The 27,261-nt window shown below is 43.1% G+C and overlaps 1 protein-coding gene across 2 annotated transcripts; it reads right to left on the bottom strand.

Moving 5' to 3' along the window:
- Positions 1 to 1,540: 1,540 nt before the first annotated feature.
- Positions 1,541 to 23,520, bottom strand: iqsec1b (IQ motif and Sec7 domain ArfGEF 1b). 2 transcript variants are annotated; one of them, XM_070841919.1, is made up of 14 exons: positions 23,361 to 23,520; positions 17,526 to 17,805; positions 13,933 to 15,194; positions 13,190 to 13,351; positions 11,352 to 11,474; positions 10,068 to 10,234; positions 9,453 to 9,592; positions 8,762 to 8,791; positions 8,469 to 8,594; positions 8,271 to 8,370; positions 7,831 to 7,992; positions 7,506 to 7,703; positions 6,146 to 6,195; positions 1,541 to 3,652 (listed from the first exon to the last, which is right to left on the bottom strand). In XM_070841919.1, exons 1-14 carry the CDS (start codon positions 23,423 to 23,425, stop codon positions 3,119 to 3,121), a joined length of 3,399 nt encoding a protein of 1,132 aa, XP_070698020.1. In that variant the 5' UTR covers positions 23,426 to 23,520; the 3' UTR covers positions 1,541 to 3,118. The 2 variants fall into 2 exon arrangements, with proteins under 2 accessions (XP_070698020.1, XP_070698031.1); XM_070841930.1 differs by having other exon boundaries at positions 7,527 to 7,703.
- Between the last annotated feature and the right edge of the window lie 3,741 nt (positions 23,521 to 27,261).

Raw genomic sequence — 27,261 nt, 5'->3', positions numbered from 1 at the left:
AATCTGAGTATAACCTAAAGAACACAAACACATCTAGGGGTCGTGAGAGATATTTTAAAAATGGTACCACTGTCTAATTAGGCACCCTTTATAGAGGGTTCATAAGTTGTAATTAAAGCCTTCATTAATGGGTAATACATATTTAGATCAGTATTTGGACATTGATAAGATGACCTTCTTGGTTGCCAGGTTGTGAAAAATCTCTTTGGCAGATGTTTAGTCTAGTTTAGCAGAGTGGGAATGTCTCCCAGACAGCTTCTAGTGATCAGTTTATTTAGTCGGGGATGACCTAAACAATAGGCGCTCCGAAAAACAGCACCTGTGCTCTAGTCCCAGGAGCTTAATGTTCTATTTCATCAAAAGTTATGAATTGTACGTGTTATTTGGAGGTGGATGCTAAACACTGCGGGACTCCTGCTTTGTCTTTATAGCCAACTCTTCAGTTCATCACTGAGACTGTCTGACCAGCTAAATGTGCCCCTGTAGAATGCATTTCCTCCTCTCAGGGCCTGTTTTTAGGTTTACTTTACATCGTATAATGTTCATATCTTTGTTTGCGAGTTTGCAGTCTTCTTCCTCTCTGCATTTGCCCACATGTTGCTATGCGTCTTTGAGCATCAATCAGCTGATCCGCTGAGTGACAGCAACACTGGCTGGAGGACAAACGCTAGGCAAAGGGATATTCTTTCAGAACATGCCAACTCAAAACTTCTTCTTATGAATGGCTAATTACTGATTTATAAACATTATTAAATTGCTTATTAACCATTAATAATGGCAATTGTCAATTAACTTGACTCATAAACTATTAATAAAGGGTGCTGCACAAGAAACTGGGACCATGAAAACTTGAACCTTTAGGAAATAAGTATTTAAGAACACTGATCACTTGACAACAGTAATGTGTGATGGAGACAGATGATAAATATGAAGATAAAAAAAACTTCCATTCATTTTACTCATAGCTATCTGTTCATTATCTCTCTGACGTCCAGATGACAGAAGAGTACATCTTTCATCACGCCTGCTCTACTTTACCTCTCACAGCTGTGATAACATCCAGCTTTAACTACTGTTGTACACTAAAGATCCAGTAAACTACTGTATGTGGATCAGGAAAAGATACAGATTTAGTTATCCTCTGGAGTGACACAAATACATAGTTGACTTCAGTTAGCTGTAATTGAAGAAGTCAAAACTATTCTACTAGTCATTTTTAACAACTGTCGACTGCAACACTGATATAGTTTGGGAATACACAAGAGTTAGAAAATAGCCTCGAAATACATTGTTACATGCAATTATTTTCTTAGACATTCTGTATCAGTGTGGAAGGTCCAGTCCCTCCGAATCCATGTGGATACTTGCACTTCACTGAAACACTGAGGAAAAAATGATAAAGGATGTTGGGGGGGGGGGGGGGCAAAAAAGACAAAACAAACAGAACTAACAAAACAGAACAACCACCAGACTGCAATTGTTCTCAGACGAGAAAAAGTAAATACATATTGCACATACATGTTAAAAACAATCCATCTCATTCTCTCTGCAGCAGATACAGCCTAACTTCTGCCATTGATATTAACTAAAGTAGAACAAGTGCTGTGTCTATCACTTTGAACAGAAAATATACTCCAGCACACCAGCCCCCCGTCTCCACTTGCCCCCACCGTAGATACTGTGCACAGGACGGCTGGGAGGTACATCCAGCCACCCCATAATATGTCAGAAAGATGATTGATATAAAACTGACATTTGTGACCAGTGAAGCATAAGAGTGTCATCACATCACTGAATGATAATTATTGATTTTTGTACTGTGGCGTCCATGTGGCTCCGAGGAAAAGTCCAGCCGAGGGAGTAAACAGCAGTGCACGACACGCTCGCTTCTCAAGAGGCGCACGGTGAAACCAAAGAGGGACAGGGCACACTCAGCCAGCTGAGGGCTTCCACGTCAGGGGAGACACTTGAACAGTCGTGTTGCTGTTTTTCCTACTACACAGTTTGCACAGACTCCCTCCGTTTCCATGAAAATCACCACCAACTCCTCCTCGTCCTCCAGCAGTAGAAGAAGTCTTCCAGGTTGCAGTACAACATATAGAGCATTTCATAGTGTTTATTGGACTCTATAAAAAATAGTTAAAAAAAATAAAGTGATGGCGGACAAGCAGGCAGTACTTCAGGGTGGACATTCAGATCAATCTGTTTGCTCAGCAGCTCGCTGTGGCTTCCTGTTTCCAGGGCAGGGGAGACGACTCCGAACCAAAGACAAGTGCAGTGGATGAGACTGTGTGCAGGTGGGTGTGCAAGTCTGCTCCGTCCTTCAACAATCTTAACGGAGTTCTAACTCAAAGGCAACCATATGCAGTAGTGTTCCAGCTTACTGAATTTCTCTAACTATTAAAAGCTTTTGATTGTTTTCTCAAGAGTGAAACTACGCCACCTATGTGCGAGTATAATACTGAGAGTTTTAATTGATGCCATTTCCGGAATAATAATAGTAATCATAATAATAACAGTTGATATTATTATTTTACAAAATACTATGCACAATAGACATAACGCATTTTTTGTGACTAAATTAGTAAATGCTTCAATAATTGGCACATTTATCACTGCTAACAGAGATATCACAGTGCACTGTGAGCTACAGCTACATTAAATACTCTTACAGCTACTGCTGAGGATGACTGTCTGTCTGTCTGTCTGTCTGTCTGTCTGTTCAGCCAAACCACCCTCACACTAGATAAGTTGTGTAGACATTAAAGTCAAGATTACTATTTACTTCATCTGTAAAATGCTAGTAAGCAAGATATTTGATCATGTTCCTTTAGTTTAGTTGAAACAGTAGTTGTGGTCTTTGTGCATGCTCTTATGTTGTCGTCTGCTGAGCAGACATGACTTATTACCTGAAAATGAAAGGAAAGGAGCAACTGGAAAAGAAATGTATCTATATTGAATAAACTGCCCCTTTGAAGAGCGTAACAAAAAATGCTGAAGGAGGCACAGGATCTCGTCTGGCTTCACATCCCCAGACCAACGACGCACAGTGGGACTGCCTTGTCATCCGAGAGCCTCGGAGTAAAATCAAAGTTCAGTCAGAGAGCCCCTGTGTGCCTCAGACCACCGTACTGATGCCGCTGTGCTTGGGCTTGGTGCTGCTGGTGGACTGGGAGGGTGGTGGCGGCGGGCCGTGGTGGTGGGGGCCGTGAGTGGGGTGGGAGGAGTGTGCAGGATGGCTCCCGTGGACATGCTGCGTGTGAGGCGGGTAGGGTGGCTGCTGGCCGTGAGAAGGGGTCGGATGGTACTGGTGCGGAGGGTGCTGCAAGTGGGCTGGTGGGTGATAATGGTGGTGGTGGTGGTAAGGCGGCGGGTTCTGGGTCATGTGGCAGAACTGGGCGTGGTGCATGGAGGCCGGCGTGTCTGTCTCCGCCCGGGCCGTGTGGTGCAGGTTGGCCGGGTGAGGGGTGTGAGAGATGAGGGTAGGGTGCAGGGCCTGCGGGGTGGGGCTGGGGGACTTCACCCGCCTGGTGCCGAACAAAGATCCGAGCAGCGAAGAGGAGTTGGGCAGGGATTGGCCACTGTGGCGTGACGGGCAGTCTCGGCTGGAGGGGGTTCTCCGGCGCATGTGAGGACTGCTAATGATGGACCCCTGCAGAAGAGCAGAAGGTCAGATCACAACAGACACAGCAGAAAGTCCAGACTCCACTGTCCAGTGGGAAAAAGTCGAGAGAGGTAGGTGAAGGGACACCTGCTGCAGATTCATTCATTTCTTTAAAGGATAACTTGAGGATTTTTGATACATGTGTCATTTTTACATTTGGGTTCAAAATGACTGGTGATGCAAAAAGCTTCCAGTAGATGGCCTCAGTCGGCAGTTGTGAGACATGCTGCGAACACACCTCAGTGGCTGTAATGTAATCCTTTGGGTCCACTTAAAGTGCTACTGACAGGCTCGGATTGTTACAAAAAGGATCCCTGCAGAGATTCACCTGTGAGATCCTTTTTTTTTTCTTACCAGGAAGGACATTACTTTAGGATTAAAGCCACTAGACTCCCTCGTCATTTTACCTTGCAGAATACGTGAGTTCGTGAGTATGACTTTGGTGTTTTAATAACATTAGATCAGACTCAAACTAACCTTTTAAAACACCAAAGTTACACTATAACTAGCCTAGCAACTAGCCTAGCAACCCCTACATTCTGTGAGGTAAAATTACTGTTTTTGTCAATGGAGTCTGGTGGAGAAGCAAATACAGCGGCTGTTTCTGATTAAACAAAAAGGATCTTATGGGTCAATCTCTGTAGGGATCCCTTCAATAATGCTGTCAGACACTTTGAATAATAATCTAAACCTGTCAGTGACAAAAACACGAGGTTGCACCACAGGATTACATTACAGCCATTGTAGCTTGTTTGCGGCTGCTGGCTGAGGTAATCTTCTAGACCAGTTCCAAAGCTTTTTGTACCTGCTAGCCATTGTGAACTCAATTATGTAAAATAGGGCCCAGGTTTAAAAATACCAAAGTTACCTTTTAAGGGCCAAAAGCGATATTTGTGGAAAGAAAAACGCCCCTCTGGTCTGTCGACTTCTTCACACAGCAGCACCGACCAGCTTCAGCTCATCTACAATCTCACACTACTGCTTGTGTTACCTTGTGGAAAAGCTTCTCCATTTCCTTCTCTGGTTCACTGCCTTTTGTTTGTCTATCCATGCTAACATCTCACGGTTGACTCTCTCTAAATGGTTTAGGGGCTCGGCTTGCTGAGCTTGTCAGAGCGTTACAGCAGTACAGTATCTGCACTGTCATGAGCAGACAAACTGCCTCTAAGTCTTCAGACTCCCTCCCTCTCTCTCTCTCTCTCTCTGACTGCTGATGCTGCTGTGAGTTTCTGCCGCTATTATATCTGATCTGATCCGAGGTTACCATACCCTCTTTCATGTTTGTGTGCCCCCACTTTGGAGCATGTGCAGAGTACACACATTAGTGTGCGGTACCGTTTTCTAAAATACCACTGAGCAAGACAAACAATTATAGCACAATAACACAGAAGAAGAAGATAAATACAGAACATTAGAACAAACATTCATATTGAAGAAATGAAGCAGATCTTTCAGAGCCATGCATAACATGCAAACAAAACTAATCACCAGTGACTTAGATCCAAATGATCCTGAGTCTTGAGTTACGACGTGTTCCTGTGTTTTCATAAATGGTCACTTAATGTGTTTGACTTAAGTGATCAGTGATCAATGATTTGTTCATGAACTTCTGAAGGATTCATGATACTGTTGGACAATCAGCCGGCTGTGAATTGTACCTGATGTATTCTTATGACAGGGTATTCCTTTCTATTCACCTATTTCTATTCACCACCTACTGATGGAAAGGTGGCTAAATGATGAAAGAGAAACCCAAGACAGCATGGAGTTTTAGTCTTTTCACATGATTTGTTGACAAAGAGAAACAAACATATTCTGACAGCAGCTTCAGATTCAAACTAGCACTGAAGAAGTGACAAATTTAGGCTCCTGTCAAATGAAATCAAGCGAACTGAGTTATCCACATATGAATGGTCCTCGTCATAGAGACTGCCCTGCTTCTGAGAGCATATATTCACAGCTACACATTTGTGCCTCCATGCTTGGATTCTTTCACTGTAGTGCAGCGCTTGCTAAGGAAAGGAACTTCTTGTCAAGATCAGGGGTCAATGAAAGGAAGCAGTGCGAGTCAGGCACTCCAGACTGTGTGAGCATGCAGCAGCTGGAACTGACAAAGCGCAGCCAGTATCGCTCTTTGAGTGAACAAAAAAAAAAGGACAAAATTCAGGATATAAAGCTAAATATTGATCCCACTACACAAGAGAGGATGACTAGTCTAACATCGACACAGAGCAGCCCTAATATGAGTCAGTAGCATTATTAGTCGTGCCATGCTGTGTACTTCAAGGGTTAACATGTGTCAGCCACAGAGGATCATGACAGCAGTGTGCATGCACAGTGACCAAGGTGCTCACAACAAAAACACCACCAAAACAGAAAGAAACTCGAACTACAAAAAAAAACAAAAAACAGAGACTTGTGTGGTCAGAGGGAACAACATAACGTCTGAGGACAGCTCAGCATCAGTTGCGTCCTACTTACTTCCATATTGCTGTCTAGTGATCCTGCACTGCTGCGTCTCCCACGCTTGCCTGCCCAGAACATGTAACATGACAGATTAGACACGCCTGGTAAACACGTGAAGGTGCACATGTCCCTTCTGTCTAGTACAGAGGGGAGGAGGAGGGGGGGGGTGCTAGCACCCTAAGGTTGTAAAAGTGGCACATGACTAGACAGCAGACTGTCAGTATGGCAGAGGGAGGCGAATAAGCACTAAAGGGAAGGCAAGAAGCAAGTCACTGCTACGACTCCAGCACAAGATTAGCCTCTGGGATAACTCAGGCTTGGAGATTTCTTTATGCGTCTACACAGCAACATTTAGGCACAGCTGGCAGGAGACCATCCCATCAGGAGCAGACCTGCAATCTGACCGTATTATAGGGGAACTCTGGCAATTTAGCATTTCACATCCATTAAGTTGCAAGACTCATAAAAGACAGATTAAAATAAGACTGGTCAAAATTGAAACAGCAAATGCTAAAACACTCTGAATTCTAATCCAGAGCATGAGTCTCAATCCCAAAACACTGGATCCTAACATGGCACATTTCCCATAGTGCCCTCCTTGCCTTGTAAATATCCTCATCTTTCAAATTCCACGTCTCCAGTTTCTAATGGAGGCATCCTGTTAAAAATCTGTAGGCTCCAAACCCAGTCTGAGATTACCCATTATCACTCACAGTTACCATGAATGGTAAACTGACCTTGTAACTCCATCTGTGAAATTAGTAGGCTTCACCCTCAAGGACAGAGGAAGCTGCATTGATATAAGTCACTTTTCCATGAACCAAAATGTAAATCAAATCTTTCATTTTAACAGAGTCAAAAGAAACAAGTCATCCTTTGATGCTGCTTTAAAAATCTGAGCCCTGTGTTGAGGTCACTGAGTGTGTTTTTGCAGAGCTGCTCTGCAGTGTGGAGGCCACTCTCTACACCCTGCCTGAATCAACTACACAACATTAATTCCTCTTACCACTAAGACGCTCAAATTGATCACGCTGACCTACATAGCGCTGTCTCCTCCCCCGCCAGTGATGCAGGATTATTAGCAGATAGCCTCTAGTAAATTACACCTGGGCCCATCAGCAAACACACCCATCTCTACCTCATTGCTTCACTGGCTTCATGGCTTAGGGGGCGCGCTCACAAAGAGACTCTGCAGTGTTGGGTCAGTTACGGCTACCGGCCAAATTAAATCTGGACAGGTTCAGGAACTCAGCTTCTTCCAAGTTCCCAAATCAATAAACATCCAGAAGGAGCCAATAGTATCATACCAGCATCCAGCGTGGGTATAGGCTCTACTTCATCTAGCAGAGGGCTAAGACGTGAGATAGTATGTTACCATGGAAACCCCTGATTTTACCTGCATCCGAGAGGTCACGTAGGGAGCTGCTGAGGGCGCTTCTCTTCAGACCTTCACCGATGGCGTAGCTGTCGTCGAGGCTTGCTCGGCTCAGGTTTCCGTTTCCCGTTTCCTTCTTTAACCCTGAACTCTGGGACATGCTGGGCCTCACCACCCCCTTCTGTTTTTCTAGCTCAGCTGTGTAGGAGACACAAATGCAGCTTTATCAATAATCTAGGCTCCCTGAGAGTATAAAAGTATAGTCTGGTGAATGGATGGATTTGCTGAGCACAGTTATGTAGAGAAAAACAACACTTTTGCTCACACTCTATCCGGTACTTCTCCATCTCCTGGACTTCAGCTATAGACTCTCGCAAATCGTCTGTAAACTTTTTGCGGTCCTGAGGATTGGGTGCATTGAAGTTGATTAGGACTTTGATGTCAGCTCCCGGGATGGCTGAGGTCAGGCGGACTCCATTGGGATAATCTAAAGAGTGACAATATTATATAATATAGCACTTTAATCCGTGCCAGCACAAAATAGATCACTGAGAAAGTTAACTGAAATTTCAATAAAAGACAACACTTGTGCTACCATTAAGATGTCAGTATGCCACGGCCACGACCACTTCATTGCAGCGATCAAATGGCGGCCATTAAACAGCCAGCAACACTTTTGCCTTTAGACATGTTCTCATACGAGTTTGTTTGAGACACGCTGACACCTTTAGAAAAAGCTGACACAAAAGTCTGTCTGGTACTTACACTGATTCTCAAAGAGCAGCACTTGCATGCCATAAAGTGAGAAGGACTGCCGGAAGCTGTATGTCACAGAGTTCTTCTTCTTTTGGAAAATTTTAGTAACCTATGAAAAAAAAGCAAAGCACATGCTGTGATTTAGACTCTTTCAGTGGAAGGTCCATGTGTGTTCCCAATGTGCTGCAACTGTAATGTCTGCCCTACCACAAGCAGGTCATTAAAAAGGAAGATCTCCCTTTGGTGCAGGCCCAACTTTTGTGGTTTGTTGGGGTCGGGCACTTCAAAAAGTCTGCAGTAACAGACCAATCTCCGGTGGGGAAGCGACAGTACCTGCACACACAATACGACATCGGTTCTGAATTGGTCTCAGGCAGACTGGCAAAAATATAATTTCATACATTCCACAATGTTTTGTCCGTTTCATAAAGCCTTTTTGATATTTTACAATTATTTCCACTCAACCCTAAGATGTAGATGACAGAAAGAGTAATACTTACACAGCCCAGACCGTGGTGTAATGAGCCAATCTATAGAGTGAGAGATACAGACAAGAGTCATTTTAAATGGCACAGTGAGTACAGATACATCAAAGGAAAGACTTTCCACCTAATGTTCAAAAGGAAATATGGCCAAATTTAAAATCAGGAAAACTAGTTTTCTGGATCACAGAGCAAACATCTATACGTCCCTCACAATCGTTTTTCAGGCTTTATGATCATGACATCGTCAAGGTCCCTTAAACTTCTGCTGATATATGTCACTAACGGGGAGTTGGTCTGATGAAAAGGACATCAATAGGCCGAAGGGAAGGAAGGGGTTTCAAGTAAACACCTTTGAGATCACTGGGTGTGAGGCTGTTTATCTCATTTATTATTACAGAGCGTATCTTTTCTTAGCCGGCACTTAGGGCAAAAGACATATTACAGTCATTCAGCATGAAGGTCTCTGGCCCTGAAGAATTGATGTGTCACACAATGAGGAAAGTAGGTTCAGGTACAGAATGCTCTTTCATTTCAGTTCCCTTTTAGAGGACGTTGGTCATGAATAAGCTAGTGCTCTCTGTGACAGCTCAGAGGTACATTGGGTAATTTGGTTCCGCATGCCTCTGCTGGATTCAGCTCTTGAATGGAGGGAAAGATAAAAGTAGTCACACTCGGCGCTGCAGCCCAAGGGCAAACTCAAACTTACCGGCTTTTTTCCAACAATGAGTTTTTCCACTTTCTGAACCTGGGACACGTGGTCTTCATTAGTCTTGAGCTCTCGCTTGCGAATCCGCTCATATATCCCTACCAGCATCTCTCGAGGGATGTCCTCCCCATCATCCACTCCTGTCAGAGGATGAGAGGAAGAGAGAAGGATTAATGATTAATTCACAGATTTATGAGAGTTGATGAACCCCTGAATTTATTTACATACTGCTGTGCTGCACATATTTCTCACATTACAGACAGAAATGTCCTTCAGACCTCTCTGAGGACGAATATTTCTCCTCCACTCAATACTGTACTTTAATTACTGACACTCCAGTAGGCAGAGAAATGAGTTAGCCATGCCACAAAGCCCCTGCTAATACCCTCAAAATCTGTTGAGGGCAACTAAAATGTCCTTTGCCTCAACAGCAGAGCTTTCTTGACCATGACTTATAAAAACCTTACTGACACGGCCATTAATCAATGCAAAATCCATGCCCAAAACTCAATTTCAGTTGAGTATTTATCCTTGAAGCTGCTCAGTAGCGTTTGAAGATAATATTTGTTTTGTGACAGTAAGCTGGTTGTGGTGCAGGAAGGGAGAACAAAGTACCTCGAAGGTTCTTAACAAAGTCCTCTAGCTTCATCTTCCTCTCAGGCTTGACGTTGGGGCTGTACATGTCAGTGTTGAGGAGGATGATGGCAAAGGCCAGGATGAAGATTGTGTCAGGGTTCCTGAATTGTCGCACCACACCGGGGTTGCAGATGCAGTAGCGTTGGCTGTGAAGAGGATATTGAACACAAAAAGCTGAATTTATTTTTGGCCATCACTCAGTGAGCATTAACAAAAAGCAACATCTAGCTTACATTGCTAATGGTAGGTAGATAACATTATGGGGCTTGTTGAATATATGCTCTGTGTTCTTTAAGTTGTCTTACAGTCAACAGCACACCATGTCACCTAACAAAGTCGGCTCTACGTTGTAACTCAACTGAATCCCCAGGAAACGCCCACCCAGAGGCTTTATGCTTTATCAAACAAAATGAGAGGAGAAGTCAAGATCTGAGTGAAGCTGCGAGAAGAGACAGACAGTCCGTCATTAAAGGACAAAACATCAGTAAGGAGACTTTCCTTCAAGGCAAGATAAATCAATAATCCTCCCTGTTAGTTCCATTTATGGGCAGGAATATCAATATCAATATTGATATAGATATTGATGTCTCCACTATCTGAGCCATGGTCATGTATGGTTCATAGCCTTGAGTGAAAAGCACATTGAGCCTGTACCACTGAAGACAGTCAATACAGCCTGAAGCCATGGAACAGGCCGTTTAACAGCTTTCTGAGTCACCATTAAGTGACTTCATGATCATATCTGGACTGGGCTGCAGGCGAACGCCAGATGATCAGTTATCGTTATCTCCCCAGTGTAACAGTGACGGCCATGGCTACTGAGGCCGAAATGTCCTTGCTCGGTGCTGATGGAAGCAAATTCTCTGTGGGCATGAAAGCACCTTTCTACTGCAGGTCTGGAGTAAATAAATGAGGGACAAACAACATCTATCAGCAGCCCTGAGGGAGGTTTTTCTCAACTCTATAAATTATTTTCTGCAAAGATCTGGATTTAAAATGGCTTTGCACTGCTACAATGATGCTCTTGTGCCTGTGTGCTGAAGACGGTGACTTTCTGGTGTCACTTCTGTTTTAGAGGGTTTTTGAAATGGCGCAAAGCCAACATGTGCTATCCATTAGTCATACATGATGTGTGGTAGACACTAGACATTGTCATGGACCTGATAATGATCATCCTGCCACATAATCCTCGACTGGTTTAAGATGATGTAAGACCATTCGAGAGGTGAAGCCCTGTCATGTATTGTGTCCCCAGCTTCTCACCTGTAGGCCTCTATCAGCCGCTCAACCTTCTGCGCTTCTCCCTGGACTCTGATGTGTGCCTGAAATTTCCTGAGTGCTTCGTCCAGCTCCATACTTGAGAAGTCCATTTCATCCACCACACAGCTGGTGAAAAACACACAATTAGCAGTGAGAAGATCCGTTTGGATAGGAAAATGATACGCCATCCTTTCAAATGGCAATAACGTGATCGTTCAAGAAACTTCAATGGGATTCAGTAATGTGTAACTGCCTTCAATGTGTGAAACTACATTCATTAGCTACAGTTCCTTGCTAATATGAAAAACATATGGCTTCTGATGTTGGGTAAAAGACAAGGCAAAATCTGTGTGTGAAAATAGCTTTGTGTCAATGACACACTTCCTAGTAGACATTATATAAGAGTTTCAGTCATTTCCTCAACCTGTACTAGACACTTTCAGATTTTCATCCCTGCCACTGTCATTAAGAAGCCTTCTTTAACTTTTGAAACTTGGGTGCTTTACTGCTAACACATCTACTTTTACTGAAGCACCACCACTCATTTTTTGGCCACTTGGGAGAAGAACTCCTTAACGAGCCCAACATCCTATACATATTTGACACATTAGCACCTTGTTATGGCCAATGAGTTAGCAAACATTTGCCTATTTACCCAAACAGTAGACAGAAAGCAATATTAGCATTCATTTAGAATCGTATGTCTGACAACCAAATAAGTCGAAGCCCAAATAGTCAGTCTTTTAGCTCTGATTTGATGTCTGAGAAAAAAACATTAAAATCTTATTTTTTTAAATCCCAAAATCTGGTTGCTATAAATGCTCCATTAATCTCAGTGGCTTGTCATTAGTGATGTCTGTCTGGGCTTTGGTGTTGGACAAGTAGTGTGCAGTGATTTTATAAGAGCTTTTTAGTCAAAAACAGATACCTGCTGCTGGTAATAGGGTTCATGAGACTGAACGAAAACAGCAACAGTAAGATGTGGCCTATAAAACCAAACACAACGACCTGAAAGCTCTGTAGAGCTGGGTGATAATTATTCACCAAAAGCAGCCCCTTTCACTTTACAAATTGTCATTTGCCTACTGTTTATTCAAAAATATTGATTATTGCAGCCTTAATGCCAGACTTGTATGTGTAATGAAATATTTTTTCCACTGTGATACTGAAACTTCGACTTAAATAAATGACCCGAAAACTCTTTTCTCAGGTGAAGTGAGGATTCTGACTCAGCTCTCCAGGGGCTTGATACCTTGATACCTTGCATGCCAGGATTTATAGAGGTTTTCTCAAGGAGCCCTTTAGATATGTCTGTCAAACTGACACTGACGGACCATTCCTGGCCTTATCCTTCTTTGAATCTCAGTGGGATCTGATAGAGCTGGTGTGCGTCCAGTGTGTTTCAGATAAGTCTGACTAAAGTCTAAAGCATAAAGTAGAGAAGAATGACTAATGGAAAATATGAGATCTTTACAACATCTCCTCTCTGTTAAAAGGGCTGAAGAATATAAATGAGGTCTATATGTCTATCAGAGCATCACGGCAATTTCCTGAGTGGATTCTATTTATGTTTATTTTCTGGATGTAACTCGAGTCATTACGTAGTACTCAGAAACTCCAAAGACTTCTTGAATGAGTGTAGATTGCTAACTGGCAACCCTATTTGCATCTAAATGACAATTTCTGTTCCTGGAGGGCAGATAAAATCAAATTCTGTGCACTGGCATAGTTGGCACATCAAATAAAAAGTTGTTTAAGATGTTTCAGGGTTTAGACAAAAGGATTCATTTGCCTACACAATGCGTCAAAGATTACACCAACTTTACTCGCTGGAAACTCACTCGAGGACATCTCGGTTGAACTGTTTCTGTCGGTTACCCAGGAACTCGCCAATCATCTGCCTACTCAAGCCCTTCCTTTGGAGCAGGAAATGGGCCACACCCACTGGAGTGTCTGGAACAAAGTTTCGCTCTATCAGATACTGGATGCCTTTTTCTGGTTTCCTGGAGACACAGGAGAGGGTAGAGAGAGAGGGAAACAGAGAGAGACAAATAGGGAAGCAGTGAGGACACATTCCAAATCTATGATTATCCCACTACACTTCTGCCCCTGGCCAAATGTGTGTCAGATGAAGGACAGGATTTAGGGAGGCCAGGGGGAGGGGGGGCAGTTGGAATGGGCTGAGAGTGGGGAGGAGGGAGCTACTTTTTCCTGCAGTGTTGATCACAAATGATTAAAAGGAACTTAATGGCCAGCTCTGAAGGACACCAAATACACAATCTGATTTCTTTTCTACGATTAAATGGAATCACACATGCTCAGATGCATTGGTCTGCCTGAGATGCAGCAGAATGAGTCCCAGACTTGTTTGTACCTCAAGTAGAGGTGTTTCAGTCCACATCGTTGAACATTTATTGTTAAGAGTGTCATGTTGGATTCTTCCACAAAAACATTTCAAGTAATGGAATGGATCAATTTTATATAACCTCTTCAGTCGCTCATTGGGTATGTAATGGGCATCAGATAATGTCTGACTCTGTGTAAGCAGTTTGGTAACGGTTCTCGTATCGTGGAGTGTACATACTTGTTGAAGAGATTTAGGCCAATGCGGTAGTGCCTCTTGCGGATGATGTCATTGCTGAATGCAGGTGAATCCCAGCTGTTGCGAGTCTCTTTGTGGTACGTCTGCTTGCTGAGCGTCTGTTCCCTCAGGCTGTCCCTGGATGAGGACTCAGAGCTGCAGTTGATGGTGTCATTGGAGTTGGATGTGCTGTTGATGCTGTCGTTGTCACCGTCAGAGAAATCAGACTCCGACTTGCTCTGTCGGTTCGCGGTGCCGTTGATGGCCAGGTGGGCCTCCAGTTGTCGTGGCCGATGGCGGTTGCCGTCGTCTTCTCTGGAAGGCCCTCGGGGTGGCAGGCTGTGGCTGATGTGTTTGGGGCTGCTCTGCTGGTTGCTGAGGCTCCGGTCGTAGGCGTTTTGTCTCTTCAAAGAGCTGCGATCAGAGCGGTCACTGAGCTCTACTGAACTGTCACTTGGAGGCTCAATAGTAAGTAAGGGTAGATGGTCTACCCGTAAACGCTGCTCTTGACACTCCAGAGACGGTGTACTGCGGCAGCTCGTGTCTGTGTCTCCTTTCTCATCCTTATGAGCCAGTGACCAGTAGTCCTGGGAAGAGTTCAGAGAACGCTGACGCAAGTCTGACTCCGTGCTGGAGGGCCGGTCTACAGATTGAGTCAGGGGCAGTGGCGGTGATAATTCTTCTTCATCGATGTAAAGGGTGACATCGCTGTAAGACGCTGTCATCTCATCCAGTTTGCGGTGTTCTGAAGCGCTGTGGGAGGGTTTTACCTGGCAGCTGACCTCCCTGTCCATATCCTGGTGGCCTCTCCCTGGCTCTGACTGGTTGTCATCACCATGCAGACTGCGACAATTTAGAGCATCATCTATGGACTCCGCTAGAGATTTGACCTGCCTGGAGAAGGCATCTTCTAATTCTGTGATGGCGTCTGTGAAGTCACTCTGTGTCGTAGGGGTCTTGGCCTGCATGCCCATCTCCCCACCATGTTCTGACTGCACCAGTGAGCCAATTTTGGTGCCGTCATCTGTCAATGAGACCTGCTTTCCCTCGAAGTAGGAGCTGTGGACTTTTTCAGGTCCTTCGAAGGAAAACTGCATTCTCATATTGGATAGGACGATTCGTCTTGACATACGGTTCTCAGACATAGAACTTCTAAGACGCTCAAAGTTCTTGTTCATCTGGTACTGGCGGAAGGCTGTCTGGATGGTGCGGGCTGCATGACGGGTTATGAAACGCCCACCATATTTACGCTCTAGCATCTCCACCTGCAGGAAGAGAAGGGAAGTTGGTGTTATAAATGTATCTGAGAAACAGATTAATTAAATCTAATTAGTCTCATGTGGTTTTATGACAATTCAACCATGCAAATGTTCTCCGTAATGGGACTGGTGAGGGCAGCTACTGATTCTGGGTGAAAGCAGGGACGATGGACACATACAATAGTCTGAAAAGTGTTATGTTTTGGATTTTATAGGACTAAAGTTAGAGGCAGCATAGTGGTCCGGTGTTTAGCATTGATACCTATGTCTATTAACTTGGAAATGTAGATTAGACAGAAGAATAATGCTGCAGATTTATTTGCTTTTGTCGTGACTGAAAACTCACAGAGAGTATGGATGGTGTTTAAAAATGGCTGGAATTTAGGTTTTATTGGACTCAAATGAATTCCCATGGAGAATGTTGAACTGTGATGGGACCCAGATTGACTGCTAAACTGCTAATGGACCAAATACTGATGAGTAATTGCTCTTGGGAAACTATCACCAACAAGATTTAGAGGACAAATGTGATTATAGCTGGGGACTGCTGTGCTGGTGGACATATCAAAATACAGACTGCAAACTTACAAGGCGCACTAGTGAAGATATGCTAAACTATAAAATGTATTAATGGTGCAGTATTTAAATGTCTTTCATCAAAATGATGATTAAAGAATTACAGTGCTTGAAAGGGATCAGGGAGATGTACACAAGACTGAAATGAGTGAGAGATAGATAATTCTCCTTCAATGATACACCTATTATTAGAACATATCAGGGCTGTTTTAAATTAGTCCCCTCTCTCAGCCCTACTCCTTTAACACATTGACCCAGTTTACACCTACAGTATGGACTCATGGAGTAAAATGACACTAATCATGTTTCTCTGCACCGTGTGAGGGCCAAGGAGCCCAGCGGTCTCAAACTTGGCACAAGGACTATAGACGGTGACATTGAGTCTCTCTCCAACAGGCTACAACTTTTCACTGCTTACTGAGGAGCCACACAGACACAGCTGACGGGGCACCAGGCAAAACTAGACCACTGTTATATGACTTTCATTTGACCACCAGGAAGAGCTTTGAGGTGATGTCAGCTTGTTGTAACAGGTATAATACAATAACCTTCAGATAATGTAATATCTATCTAAGTAAAATGAAGAACATTACAAAAAAATATGAAAGTAAATGTGGGTCTGTTTGGCTACATTTTGGATCAAGTTTTACTATCCTCAGGTGTATTTGGCTCCCGTCCAACTGTTCATGGGTTCCTTTTTGGATGCAATTCAAAATACTGGACCTCTACTGTACTTTGCAGCAATATAGAAAAATCTCCTGAAAAAACATATTAACGTAAATGAGATGTCTTTAAAAAAAAAAAAAGGTTGCTGTTGTTCAGCTGTTGATAGAACTTACATTGGGGTATGATTTGTTTTAGCTCAGTAAACCTCACAAACCGTTTTTTAATAATAGACTGTAGACAAATTTAGTAAAGCAACTGATTGGATGATAAACATTTATACACTAGATTTAAGAGGGATGTGCACTCAAAAAAGAGAAAAATGGCTCAACCCAAGACATCAAAACACTGCAGGACCATGTTACTTATTGGGAACCAGGAAACACAATCAATATTTTAAGCACACTTGGACTCTCTAAGATTTGAATTTGATTCACATGTGTGTCTCCTGCAGTCCAGCTGTTTTTTGTCCTCATATTTTTAGGCACTTAGGCACTAGTTGTGCACTTGCTGTTTGACAGATTTGTTAGGACATGCTTAAAGTGCTGATATGACTTGTGATGTGTTTGTTTTTCTATAGATTCTCTTTCTCTCTATCAGTGGAATAGTGTAAAGATGTTTGTCCTCTTATTTATTACATTTATTTATTCATTTATTATTGGCGCTATGTCCCTCTGTTCATCTACGCAGGCCAAGTACTATGTTAGGAACAAATTCATTGTATGCTTTTTTGAACATGTGACTCCTTGCCACTACACACAAGTAGATAGCGAACGGTAATTAGGTGATCATTCTCTGAAGGTTTGTCACTTCAAGCCACACATTTAACTTTACACGGACTGATATGTCCCATTGTTGATCTGAAAATACTCATTAGTGCTGCTTTAACTTCGAGCAAATAAAAATGTATTCCAAAACATTTCTTTTTTGTTTCTGCCTGATAAAATAATTTTCATTATTTTACATGTGATCTTTTTTTATATCATGATATGCTTCTGTTCTTATCAATATTGTGATATGGTTTCAACCATATCACCCAGCCCTATGTTAGGTGTTTACAGATGGAAGTTGTCCCTGTCTTTGTGGACTCCCCCTCACCTGCTTGTCCTGTAGGTCTGATGAGAGCTCATAGCTCTCTGACAGCGAACGGGAGCGCTTGATAGCCTCCTCCTCTGCCTGCTTGCGGAGGATGGACTGGGAGTGCTGGAGCTTGGGTCGGCGGGGCCGCGGGTGGCCAGGCAGGAAGATGTGTCCGTAGAGCTGGCTGTCCAGGTGGTCGGGGCTGAGCCCGCCACTGTGGGTCACTGGGACGCAACTGTAGCCACCGCTGGGATCCACAGAGGCGCCCACCTCGCTACCCGGGGCATCACCTTCCACACTGCAAAACACACAGAGCACACTGGGTTAGTTTGCCCGAAGGCATGCACTACTTTGTGTTTCAGAAAGAAACACGTGACAGATGGGAAAATGAACTTTGCTGGGAACTACTGCTGGGAGGGTATAAATATGAGTGACAGAAGCCTGAGTGCTGCTTCATATCTTCGCACATTCCCTCCACAAGGCAGAAGGGAAGTCATCCTAAGTAGCTATAATACTGAACCACTGAATCTTGATCAGAAGAAATTAAATGCCTTTGAATATATTATGAGCACAAAGAACCATCATAACACTGAAATCACTACCGGCTTAATCAGCAGCTCAGTCTTTCAGTAAAAACAAAGCGACATAATGTCACGGGTGATTAAAGCATGTGAAGCAGCTCCTTTAATATTAAGATCAATAAGGATCTTTGTGAAAGGCCTCTTCTCAAAGCAGCTCAAACACCATCCTGGACAGCTGATTGGATAAACCCCACACCCTGCTGCAGTGGCTAAATGCCAAACCCAGATCTGTTCACTTCTTCCACGCCTCTTAGACTGTTGGGTTTAACTGAAATGGCTAAAGTGCACTGTGCTTTGGACACAGCTCAATAACTACTACTTTGAAGAATCAAAGCCGTGTTTACTAGAAGCAACCTGAGGTGACTGCGTATGTGTGAAATAACAAGCTGCTGCTCTCCAGAACTGGATGCCCATATGAGACTAAAATGCTTATTCATATGTGGACATTTCAGTTAAATACAGTAGAAGCCAGCTCAGCAAAGAGGGACTGCTGATATGAGGACAAGAAAGGCACATGAATATGTCCTAAACCACCGTGAACACAAGTTGAGCACGCAATTAAGGCACCAGCATGTGAACCATGAAATTAATCACTCAGATAACTTGTACAAATTAAACTTCACACCAAAAACACGTATGGCTGCAGCCAGTGATGAAGCTACAGTTATTCTTCTGTGTTGTTCACTTAAAAGAAAATTCAAGTGAGTTATTATTGCTATTATTGATTGGGGGGGGGGGATTAAAAGTAATGGCAAAGAGATACCGAGATACCTTGGGCTAAAATAACCCTGATGACACCATGTAGCAATCAACTTCTAGCTATAGAGGTAGTTTGTATGGTGAGTGGGAAAAAAGCACCACATTTCCTTCACTGATCAGTTGCACACACAGTTTACAGGCCTATTACTGCTTGTGTACCATCCAACCTTATATCAACAGCACATTCATTCAGTCTGAGAGAAAAAATGTCTCCAATTCGTCAATCAAAGTCAGGATTGAGGTGACGCTATTATGTGGTTATGGGCCCAGGCTTTAAAAAACGACAGCTGTTTTCCTGAACTTCACCTTGCCAGGTTCAATCTATGGTGTAAATGTAAGCTTTTCTACCTTAAAGAAGCTTTCTTTCTTTCTTTCTTTTAGCAAAAATACGATCAATATAATTTCATCTTGTTGGTCATGAGCTGATGGATGAAGTGGAGAGGCTCAGAACAAGGACATCCATCTAGAGGCATCTATCACTGATTAACCTTGTCAGATCCCCCTGTCTCTGTGGGAGATTGTGTCAAGGTTAGATAATAAAGGCTAAAGTAAAAGCTTTAATAGGAAAGAGATTTGACTTCCACATGGTGCTCAAAGCAGTAACTACATGGTCCGTGCAAGGTGAAATGAGTTGTAATGAATGATGCCTGTCATTAGCCTGTGCAAACTGAAAACCAGAGGGGGCCATTTAAATGTGCTCATGATCAGTCTTTTTCATTCTTGCACAATTATTTTCAGTGAGCTATAGAGATGCAAAAGCAGCCACATTTTACATTTTTGGTGAAGGGGGGGGGGCCTCGCTGCCATAATCTAGACCAGTGGTTGCTAACATTGGGGTTGAGACCCCTCCAAAGAAATAAGGAAAACAAATGTTGTCTTGCTGTTCGAGTTCCTGCTTTTTCCTGACATTTTATTGTAATCTGTGCTTTTATCCAGCAACGCTGGAGACAGTTAGGTTGCTGTTTCCCATGTTTTCAGTCTTTATGCTAAGCTACGCTAAATACGCCCTGTCGCCAGCTCAGTACTTCATGTAAAAAGTTACTTGGCTTCCCAACCACGGTCAACATCGGCTTTTCCTCTACCATCATTTTGAACATATTTGGAAGGTAGCCTACCGACAAATGTTAACTAATATGAGTTACTTTACAAGGCCATGAGAGACAACCAAATTTGTCATTTATTCTTGAGAACAAAAGTCTGACGGTCCTCTGTCAAGGGATAACATCTCTTAGCTCATTAAAAACCCTCTCTGCATCTTCATTCTCCTCCCCATGCATCCTTATTTCTATTTCTAAAAGGAACAAATCTAATCAGACAGAGGCCTTTAATTAGACTGAAGGCTGGGCTGTAAATGTCTACCCCTGCAGAGGGTGTCTGTTTGGAAAGATCCATTTGTTTAGATGGAAGAGAGACTTAGCATGCTTGAAATGTGGCACTCAGCTCGTGGTAAGAGTAAGCTAAAGCCTCTAGGAACTCTGAACACTGAAAGTATGATAGCACTCAAGGCATGTTTATGTCTTCAGTTAGCTGGTTTTATTGCATTAGAGTCACTGAACAAGATGTTCTGCTCTTAGATACACAATAAAGAACTATGCAATGTGTTTAAAAAACTCAAACAACAAAGACAAGCAGCTTCACCAAGACGGGGTTGGGAACAACCACTCCTTGCCAAATATAAAAGACGCTTGAACACGCATGAAGTCACTCACACTGGCGGCACAAAGTTTGAGTCATCCCAGCAGTCAAAGCATTACTGATCCAATTCCCTCAGAAATGAGGAGGAGAGAGAGGGATGAATTTGCTCAGACCGTTGAGAAACTGAGAGCCTTCTACAGTCAAGCATTCATCCAGCCTCATTAAAATTACTATCTTTCCCCCCAAAAAATCCCATTTTCAGGCAGAGGCAAACTGGATAAAAAGGGCAGAGGAAGAAGAAAAAGAGTCCAAAGGTCCAAATATGTCAAGACAGAGGGAAGCTCATTCTGAACATACTGGGAGTCCTCTTCACACGGAGAGAAAGTGGAGTTGCCCTTTTTTGATGTACTGAAATGTCATCATAATATCAAAAGAAAACTGGTTTTTGTTTTATCTTGACTTGACACAGTACCACAGCAGTATGCTACAAAGGCTGTCATTGAAGTTCCTACTACAGACAGAAAATAATTCAAACTGCTTACCTGGAACTCACATACTGTATACTACATGACATACAATTAAAATAAGTGTCAGAGACACTTTTTAGAGATCTATTCTTCACCAATGTCCATCCTTTACTGTCAGTTACAGAGACAATGATGACAATGATTAAAGAAAAAATACATTATTTCACACTCACTGAAACAAAAAAACGTCTTGCATTAGGGCAAGATGTCTATGTGTTTCATTAATTCAAATTAGCCCGTGGGGACTGCAGTGGTGAAGTACATCCAATGCTTGCTAATCAAACAGTACAGATTGAGTCTATTGGCCTGAATTACATTCTGATGCTGGTTATGGTCACTGGAGGGAAATGTTACCCTCCCAAAATCCACACAATATCCAAATCTATAATCACAATGTAAACTGTACAATAACAGCCTCCATCTGTGATTCAAATAAAAAGGCAGACTCACCAATGTGATGTTATCACACTCTCAATTCTAACACAATTTTGAACACAGAAAAACATTATTTTCATGTATGTGCCAGTATTTCCTTGAGGAGAAAATGGTCAGACGAAGGATAACTTAATCATACATCTTCAATTAATTTGAGCAAACAAAAATCTGGTTTGCATTTAATACATTTATGTACATGCATTAACCATACAAGTGCAAAATTAAAAAAAAACTCGCTCATTTGCACTTGTTAACCTCTCTCTTAATTCCCTGCTGTGTGCTCAGACACTACAGTGTCTCTCTTTCTCTCTCCTCATCCTAGATCAGCTACAGATGTAGTCCTTAGAGTTCAGCTGTAGGCTGCAGCGTAGCTAATGTGCAAAAATGTGACTATACACCCGTCCTACTGCAGCTATGGAGATACTATATGTAAATTGCTAGAACTGTGATACACTGAAATTTATAACAAAATGTAGGTAGGCGAAGTGGGACTGCCACTAATGCCCTGCACCAAGCATAAATCTGGCTTCAAGTTTGCCACGATTTTAGCCAACTGTAGGAATGAAGTCATTTATTTCTAATTGGCTGTTTTGTCTCTAGCCTGCTCCTCATTGGTCACTAGGGAAGTATGGAAGCACAGGGAAACACATATTTTAAAAAATGGTCTTATAGCATGGCTGATACAATGCAACTTAATCATCATCTTTGGTTAGAACCTCTGGTTCAAGCTCCACAACCATTTGTATCACAGACTTTCCATCAAAAATGTGTTAGTGTCGCAGCCCAAGCCAAGATCACTTGATCAATGTCACTCGAGTAATTCTCTAAGAACCTCAGCAGACATTATACAACTGTTTTTACAGGCTGCATAGTAGTACCTGTGATAGGCACATTAACTTTGACATGTAAAATCAGAGGAGAGTCTTTTTGAATTTCAAAAGCTCACTTTGAGGCTGCCAGGTGTGTTTTTAAAACATCAAGCCTCAACACTGGTATCATCAAATGAATCACAGCCACACAGAAAGTTGTGCGCCTCACCCTAACCCTCTTGCGTTACATTACAGCACTCAATTAAAAGATTCACAAAGTACTGCAACAGTCCATGATGGCACACACAGTGCTGGCTGAATTTTAACGATGCGTTTGTGGCAGAAGGTGGTGCGATGGACTCAGTGGAGGGGGACAGCTGTGGTGTCAACACTTCTCCTGGAGACACCCTCTTTGTGCTGCTGAGTGGCTTCTCCAAGTGGAGCCTCTACTCACTGTGTCACTCCCCAGTGATGACTTAATTACTCCGACCTGCCACTCACACACACACACACACACACACACACACACACACACACACACACACACACACACACACACACAACCTGCCTCTTCTGCTTTTCTTTGTTTAGCTGTCTATTCACACTGACTGTCTCCCATTTTTCACAACTGACTAATTCTTAAAATCAGTTTATGTTGATTGAATACGAGTTAGAGGGCACTGGTTAAAATGAAACATGATTCAGCTGCATTCACTTGCTTGGCACACACCAGGAAAATCAACTGCTGGCTCATCAGTGAAGCAGCAAACCTGTCTTGCATCACAAATGAAGGACACTTTATTTACACAAACCTTATTCCTTTCATCAGCAGCTTCACTCTGGCACAGAGTCCACTGCATTAAAGGCAATTCATCCAATAAGGAGTAACAGCAATTTTGTTGGACTTTAATAAATACTTTCTCAATTGATCTCAGTCGAGTCTGGCAGCAGTCCATGAATAAAGCAGCCACCATTAGTGAAATGTACCACCCGCATCACGAGACAAATTCAGAGCCAAATCTGAGATTAAGTACATGTCAAGCAACTATTAAGAGTATCGACCTCTACACACAGCACCAGCACGCACACGCTCAACGTTGGGCTTACCAGCTGTCTGATTCCAGCTCCAGCAACGACTGAGTCCGATCAGAGGCACACTGCAGACACCACATGTTGCCTTCTGAGTCTCTACAACAAACCCATCACCGCCTTGCTTGTTACTCCATACCTGAGCTGAGTTTAAGCTTTGCAGCCGAACTACACAGCTTCACTCTCAGACGCCTCTCCGGCTCTGGCCTTCCTTCAAAGCCTTGTGAGGAGGGGCGTTCGCAGGAAGAGGGAGGGAATTCCTCCAGAGGAAACTGGGTCGTGTGGCAGCAGGAGCACTGGTGCCCCGCAGATGAGGAGGGTTTTAAACAGGAAGGGGCAACAAGTTAGAAGTAAAAATGGAAGAGAGATTGATGGTGGTGATAGCATCAGATGGGCTTTATTAATAGCAAGAGAATCTGGGTGGTAAGGATGAAGCCTGGGGAAACCCCTGGATGTACCACTTTTGCTGCCATGACTGCGGAGGTACGGCTGCAGTAACGTGAGCTTTGCCTCAGTACAACTGTCCACAGAAAGCCAACCTATGGAAGACATATACAGTGTCTGACATTGATTACTTTACAACTGCTAATAAAAGGCCTTAAGAGTGCTTAAAGGGACACTGTCACTAGCACGGCCTTCTAACAGACAATGCAGAATGAGCAACAGCTGCTTGGCCGGTCGACCCGCCGACGTATCCTTTAAACAAACAGTTAATAGGGATGTTTGACTCACAGACCCTCCCATCTGATGTTTATGGTGATTCCCCCCCACTCCTATTCCCCTGCCTCAGCCCAGAAAGTGAGCAGTGAGGGTCCATTTCCGTATAATGACATCATTACCCAAACAACGGGCGTGTATCAAGCGGACCAAAGATGTTATCGAACCAAGGCGACCATGCAGTGTACAGCACTGAGATAACACAGCTAATGGCTTTGGTTTGGGTCGAGGTCCGCCTCAACGGCAACGTCCACAAAATGTCTGATTCTGCCTTGCATACACGTCTCTGGTGCATACATGCCTCAAGAAAAATGCTCAATGACTCTATATAATGTGGAAAACAATCCTAATTAAAGTACATGATAAGTAAAAGTGAAAAGGGAGCTGGTGCAGAATGCTTGTCTCATAGGCCATTATAGAGCTTCATAAAAAGGAGCAAAATGTTTCCCATATGGTGAGGGTTCATGCGAAGTGCATTGGAGAGAGACACTGAGAACGTAGAGTTCATTATAGTTAATTATAATGGGAGTTATCATGATCTCTCAGAGGACAAATGTGAAAAAAGCTCCCTGACCCTCCATTCTGAAAGCGCAACTCAGAACAATGCTAACCATGGAGCTCTGGGAGATCTCGACCAGAGCCAGACAATCTGATCTTTATATGGCCCAAAGCTGAAAAAAAAAAACTACTGAACTGAGCCCAAGTAATACACAAACCGAAATAAGACCTGGAATCGATAAAAAGTCTGGATCCCTGGCCCAGTCAAACCTGAGTTTAGTTTAAGGAGACTCTAATCTAAAGATTCAGCCCAGCCCTACACTGTCCAAGACAGTTGGTCGTTAATCATGATTGTGAGGCTTAAGGTACAGCTGCAGCACTTAACACCTGCTGCATGTGTTTCAGTGCAGACAGAGAGTTTAAGACTGCTGCCTTTGGTCAGACCTTGGGTTATTTTTGTCCCTCTCATCTCTATCTTGACAGTGAGTAGTCAGACTGTACAGTAGCTAGGAGAGACGTGATGTATTTTTACCTCGCAGATAAGTCTGAATCTGTGCCATATGCTAAAGGGGAGGCACTCGTCAACATGACTCTGTGACAGATTTAAAATGATTCACGGACTCAGCTGCTATTGTCCCTTTGCATTGATAAAAAAAAGAGTTGAAATGGACAGTTTGATGGCAAGTTGACCAATGGAAAACTGCAACAGCCAGATATTTTGTGAAGTGCCGATCATGAGGCCCGTTATTCATAATGAAAAAGGAAGATCACGCCGCTTTTTGCTCTCCTGGTTAACCCACAGTATATTTGATGTACCTCCTCATAAGTGCTCATAAGAGAGGTTGGGCACCTGACACTTTGCTGGTAAGGTCAGAGGTCATCTTACACCACCAAGTGAGTAGATGTTGTGATGGCATCTTTGAAGCTACTCTAATGGTATAATGTATTAATTTGTGTCAAGTTAAGTGAACCATGTACATTAACTAGTTGCTAACTAGTTTGCTGACACTCTCTACATGTGGTGTTACGGTGCTGGAGCTGACTAGGTATGCATTGTTTTATTCAATTACATTGTAAGTTTTAGTTTTTTAAAAATTGGTTGAGCTACTACATAATCTTTCCCCATAACCCTTGGCAACAGTAAAAAGCGCTGCCTGGGTACAGGTAACCCTGGTTGAGAACAACAGGAATGATTATATAAGGAAAACATCTGTTCAGGTTATGGCAGGTATCTGTATGCAAATCTATCAGGGTGACAGATTTACATAACGAGACATAAACTTCATCACGTAGTGTGTTATCTGTACTAACTTTCTACTGTTACTGCAAAAAAAAACAAGTCTTATTAGTGCACAACTGAAAACTGGGCTGCTGCTAATTCAAACATACCACTTTGCATCAGGTTCCCCTCATGACCTTCGAGGTGCGTGCGCAGAATGACAACAACTGAAGAAACCAGACTGGGCTGTACATGACAAGAATAACTAGAACCATTACCTGACTTATGTTTATTCTAAATATGACCTCAATTCATAAGATGGTGACATGGCAATTTTACGTAAATATTTCCTGTTTTATTACAGTCGGATCACATGTGTCACTGATGTGCTTCCTCGTGTGTTTATTATCTGTTGATCGCAATTAAAAAGCCATGGAGGAATCCATAAAACAGCTGGCCCTTCTAGAGTAGCTGAATAACTCGGACAGAATGCTTTCATAGTGAGTTTGCAGAGACATCTCAACACCGGACGGCTCTCTTAGGGGCTTGTGTTACAGACGCACCTGTCACACCTTGTCTAGACTCCAAAGTGGAAACAGCAGGCACTGTCGTCCTTGTGTTAATCCCAACATCACTTGCAGCTCCTCAGGGGGCTGGACAGAGGGTGTCACAGCTCCAGTCCAACTAGAACCACTCTCCTCCTACACACTCAGCTACCTCCATCTATAATATCCAAATCTCTCCACCTCCTCCTACATTCGGGGTGACAACATGACACTCTTGCAGCGCTGATGCTTTTCACATATTGAGACTGGGTCTCATCCAGCAGGGACAAAAATAGAGTCATTGACAGACATTGCATTTTCTGCTCTGCTTGGTAAGTAAATTGACCAGTCTGTGAGCGGGGTAGCAGGAGACAAATGTGTCTGCGCACCCACCTCCCCAGATGCGACGGTCTGTGGCTGAAAACAACAGCAGCGTTGATTAGAAACACAAGGAGCTCGCTGAGATTCACCACCGGGGCACCGAGTGGAGACATTTTCAGCAGGGAGCTCTGACAAACATGCAGTTACATGGCACCATATCACACAGAGGCAGCACCATGTTCTGTACTAATACTACTGGCACAATCGGTCTTTATACTATATACTGACTGCTTAAACATTTATCGACATTCACAAACATTCACCGGGTTCAACTTCACAAATGTGAAGACAAGCAGACTGGAGCTCTGTGCACTAGTGCTATTTTTCAGGATTTCTTCACCATTTATTAAACAAAGCCTGCTGCTACTATTACACAGCTTTTTAATAAGCCAATTCCACCCCAACATCCACCTGTAGTTCAGAGCCCAGATGCTCCATATCATATACTGTAAATATTCTATATTCACATAAAAATGTATTCCTCTAGTGCCATCTAACGGAAATGAATTTTTAAAAAGGTCTGTCCAGGTTGACTGGCTGACACTGTGAGTATTGGTGG

The sequence above is a fragment of the Pempheris klunzingeri genome, chromosome 2 (assembly GCF_042242105.1).
Source record: "Pempheris klunzingeri isolate RE-2024b chromosome 2, fPemKlu1.hap1, whole genome shotgun sequence".
Classification (NCBI taxonomy): Eukaryota; Metazoa; Chordata; class Actinopteri; order Acropomatiformes; family Pempheridae; genus Pempheris; species Pempheris klunzingeri.
This window is presented reverse-complemented; position numbering and strand designations above follow the sequence as displayed.

Coding starts and splice junctions, on each gene's coding strand:
- iqsec1b (XM_070841919.1), bottom strand. CDS start 23,425: ATGTGGTGTCTGCAGTGTGCCTCTGATCGGACTCAGTCGTTGCTGGAG. Junction 15,195..17,525: donor CAGACCTACAGGACAAGCAG/GTGAGGGGGAGT, acceptor CTCTTCCTGCAG/GTGGAGATGCTAGAGCGTAA. Junction 10,235..11,351: donor CGGCTGATAGAGGCCTACAG/GTGAGAAGCTGG, acceptor TCCTCTTCACAG/CCAACGCTACTGCATCTGCA.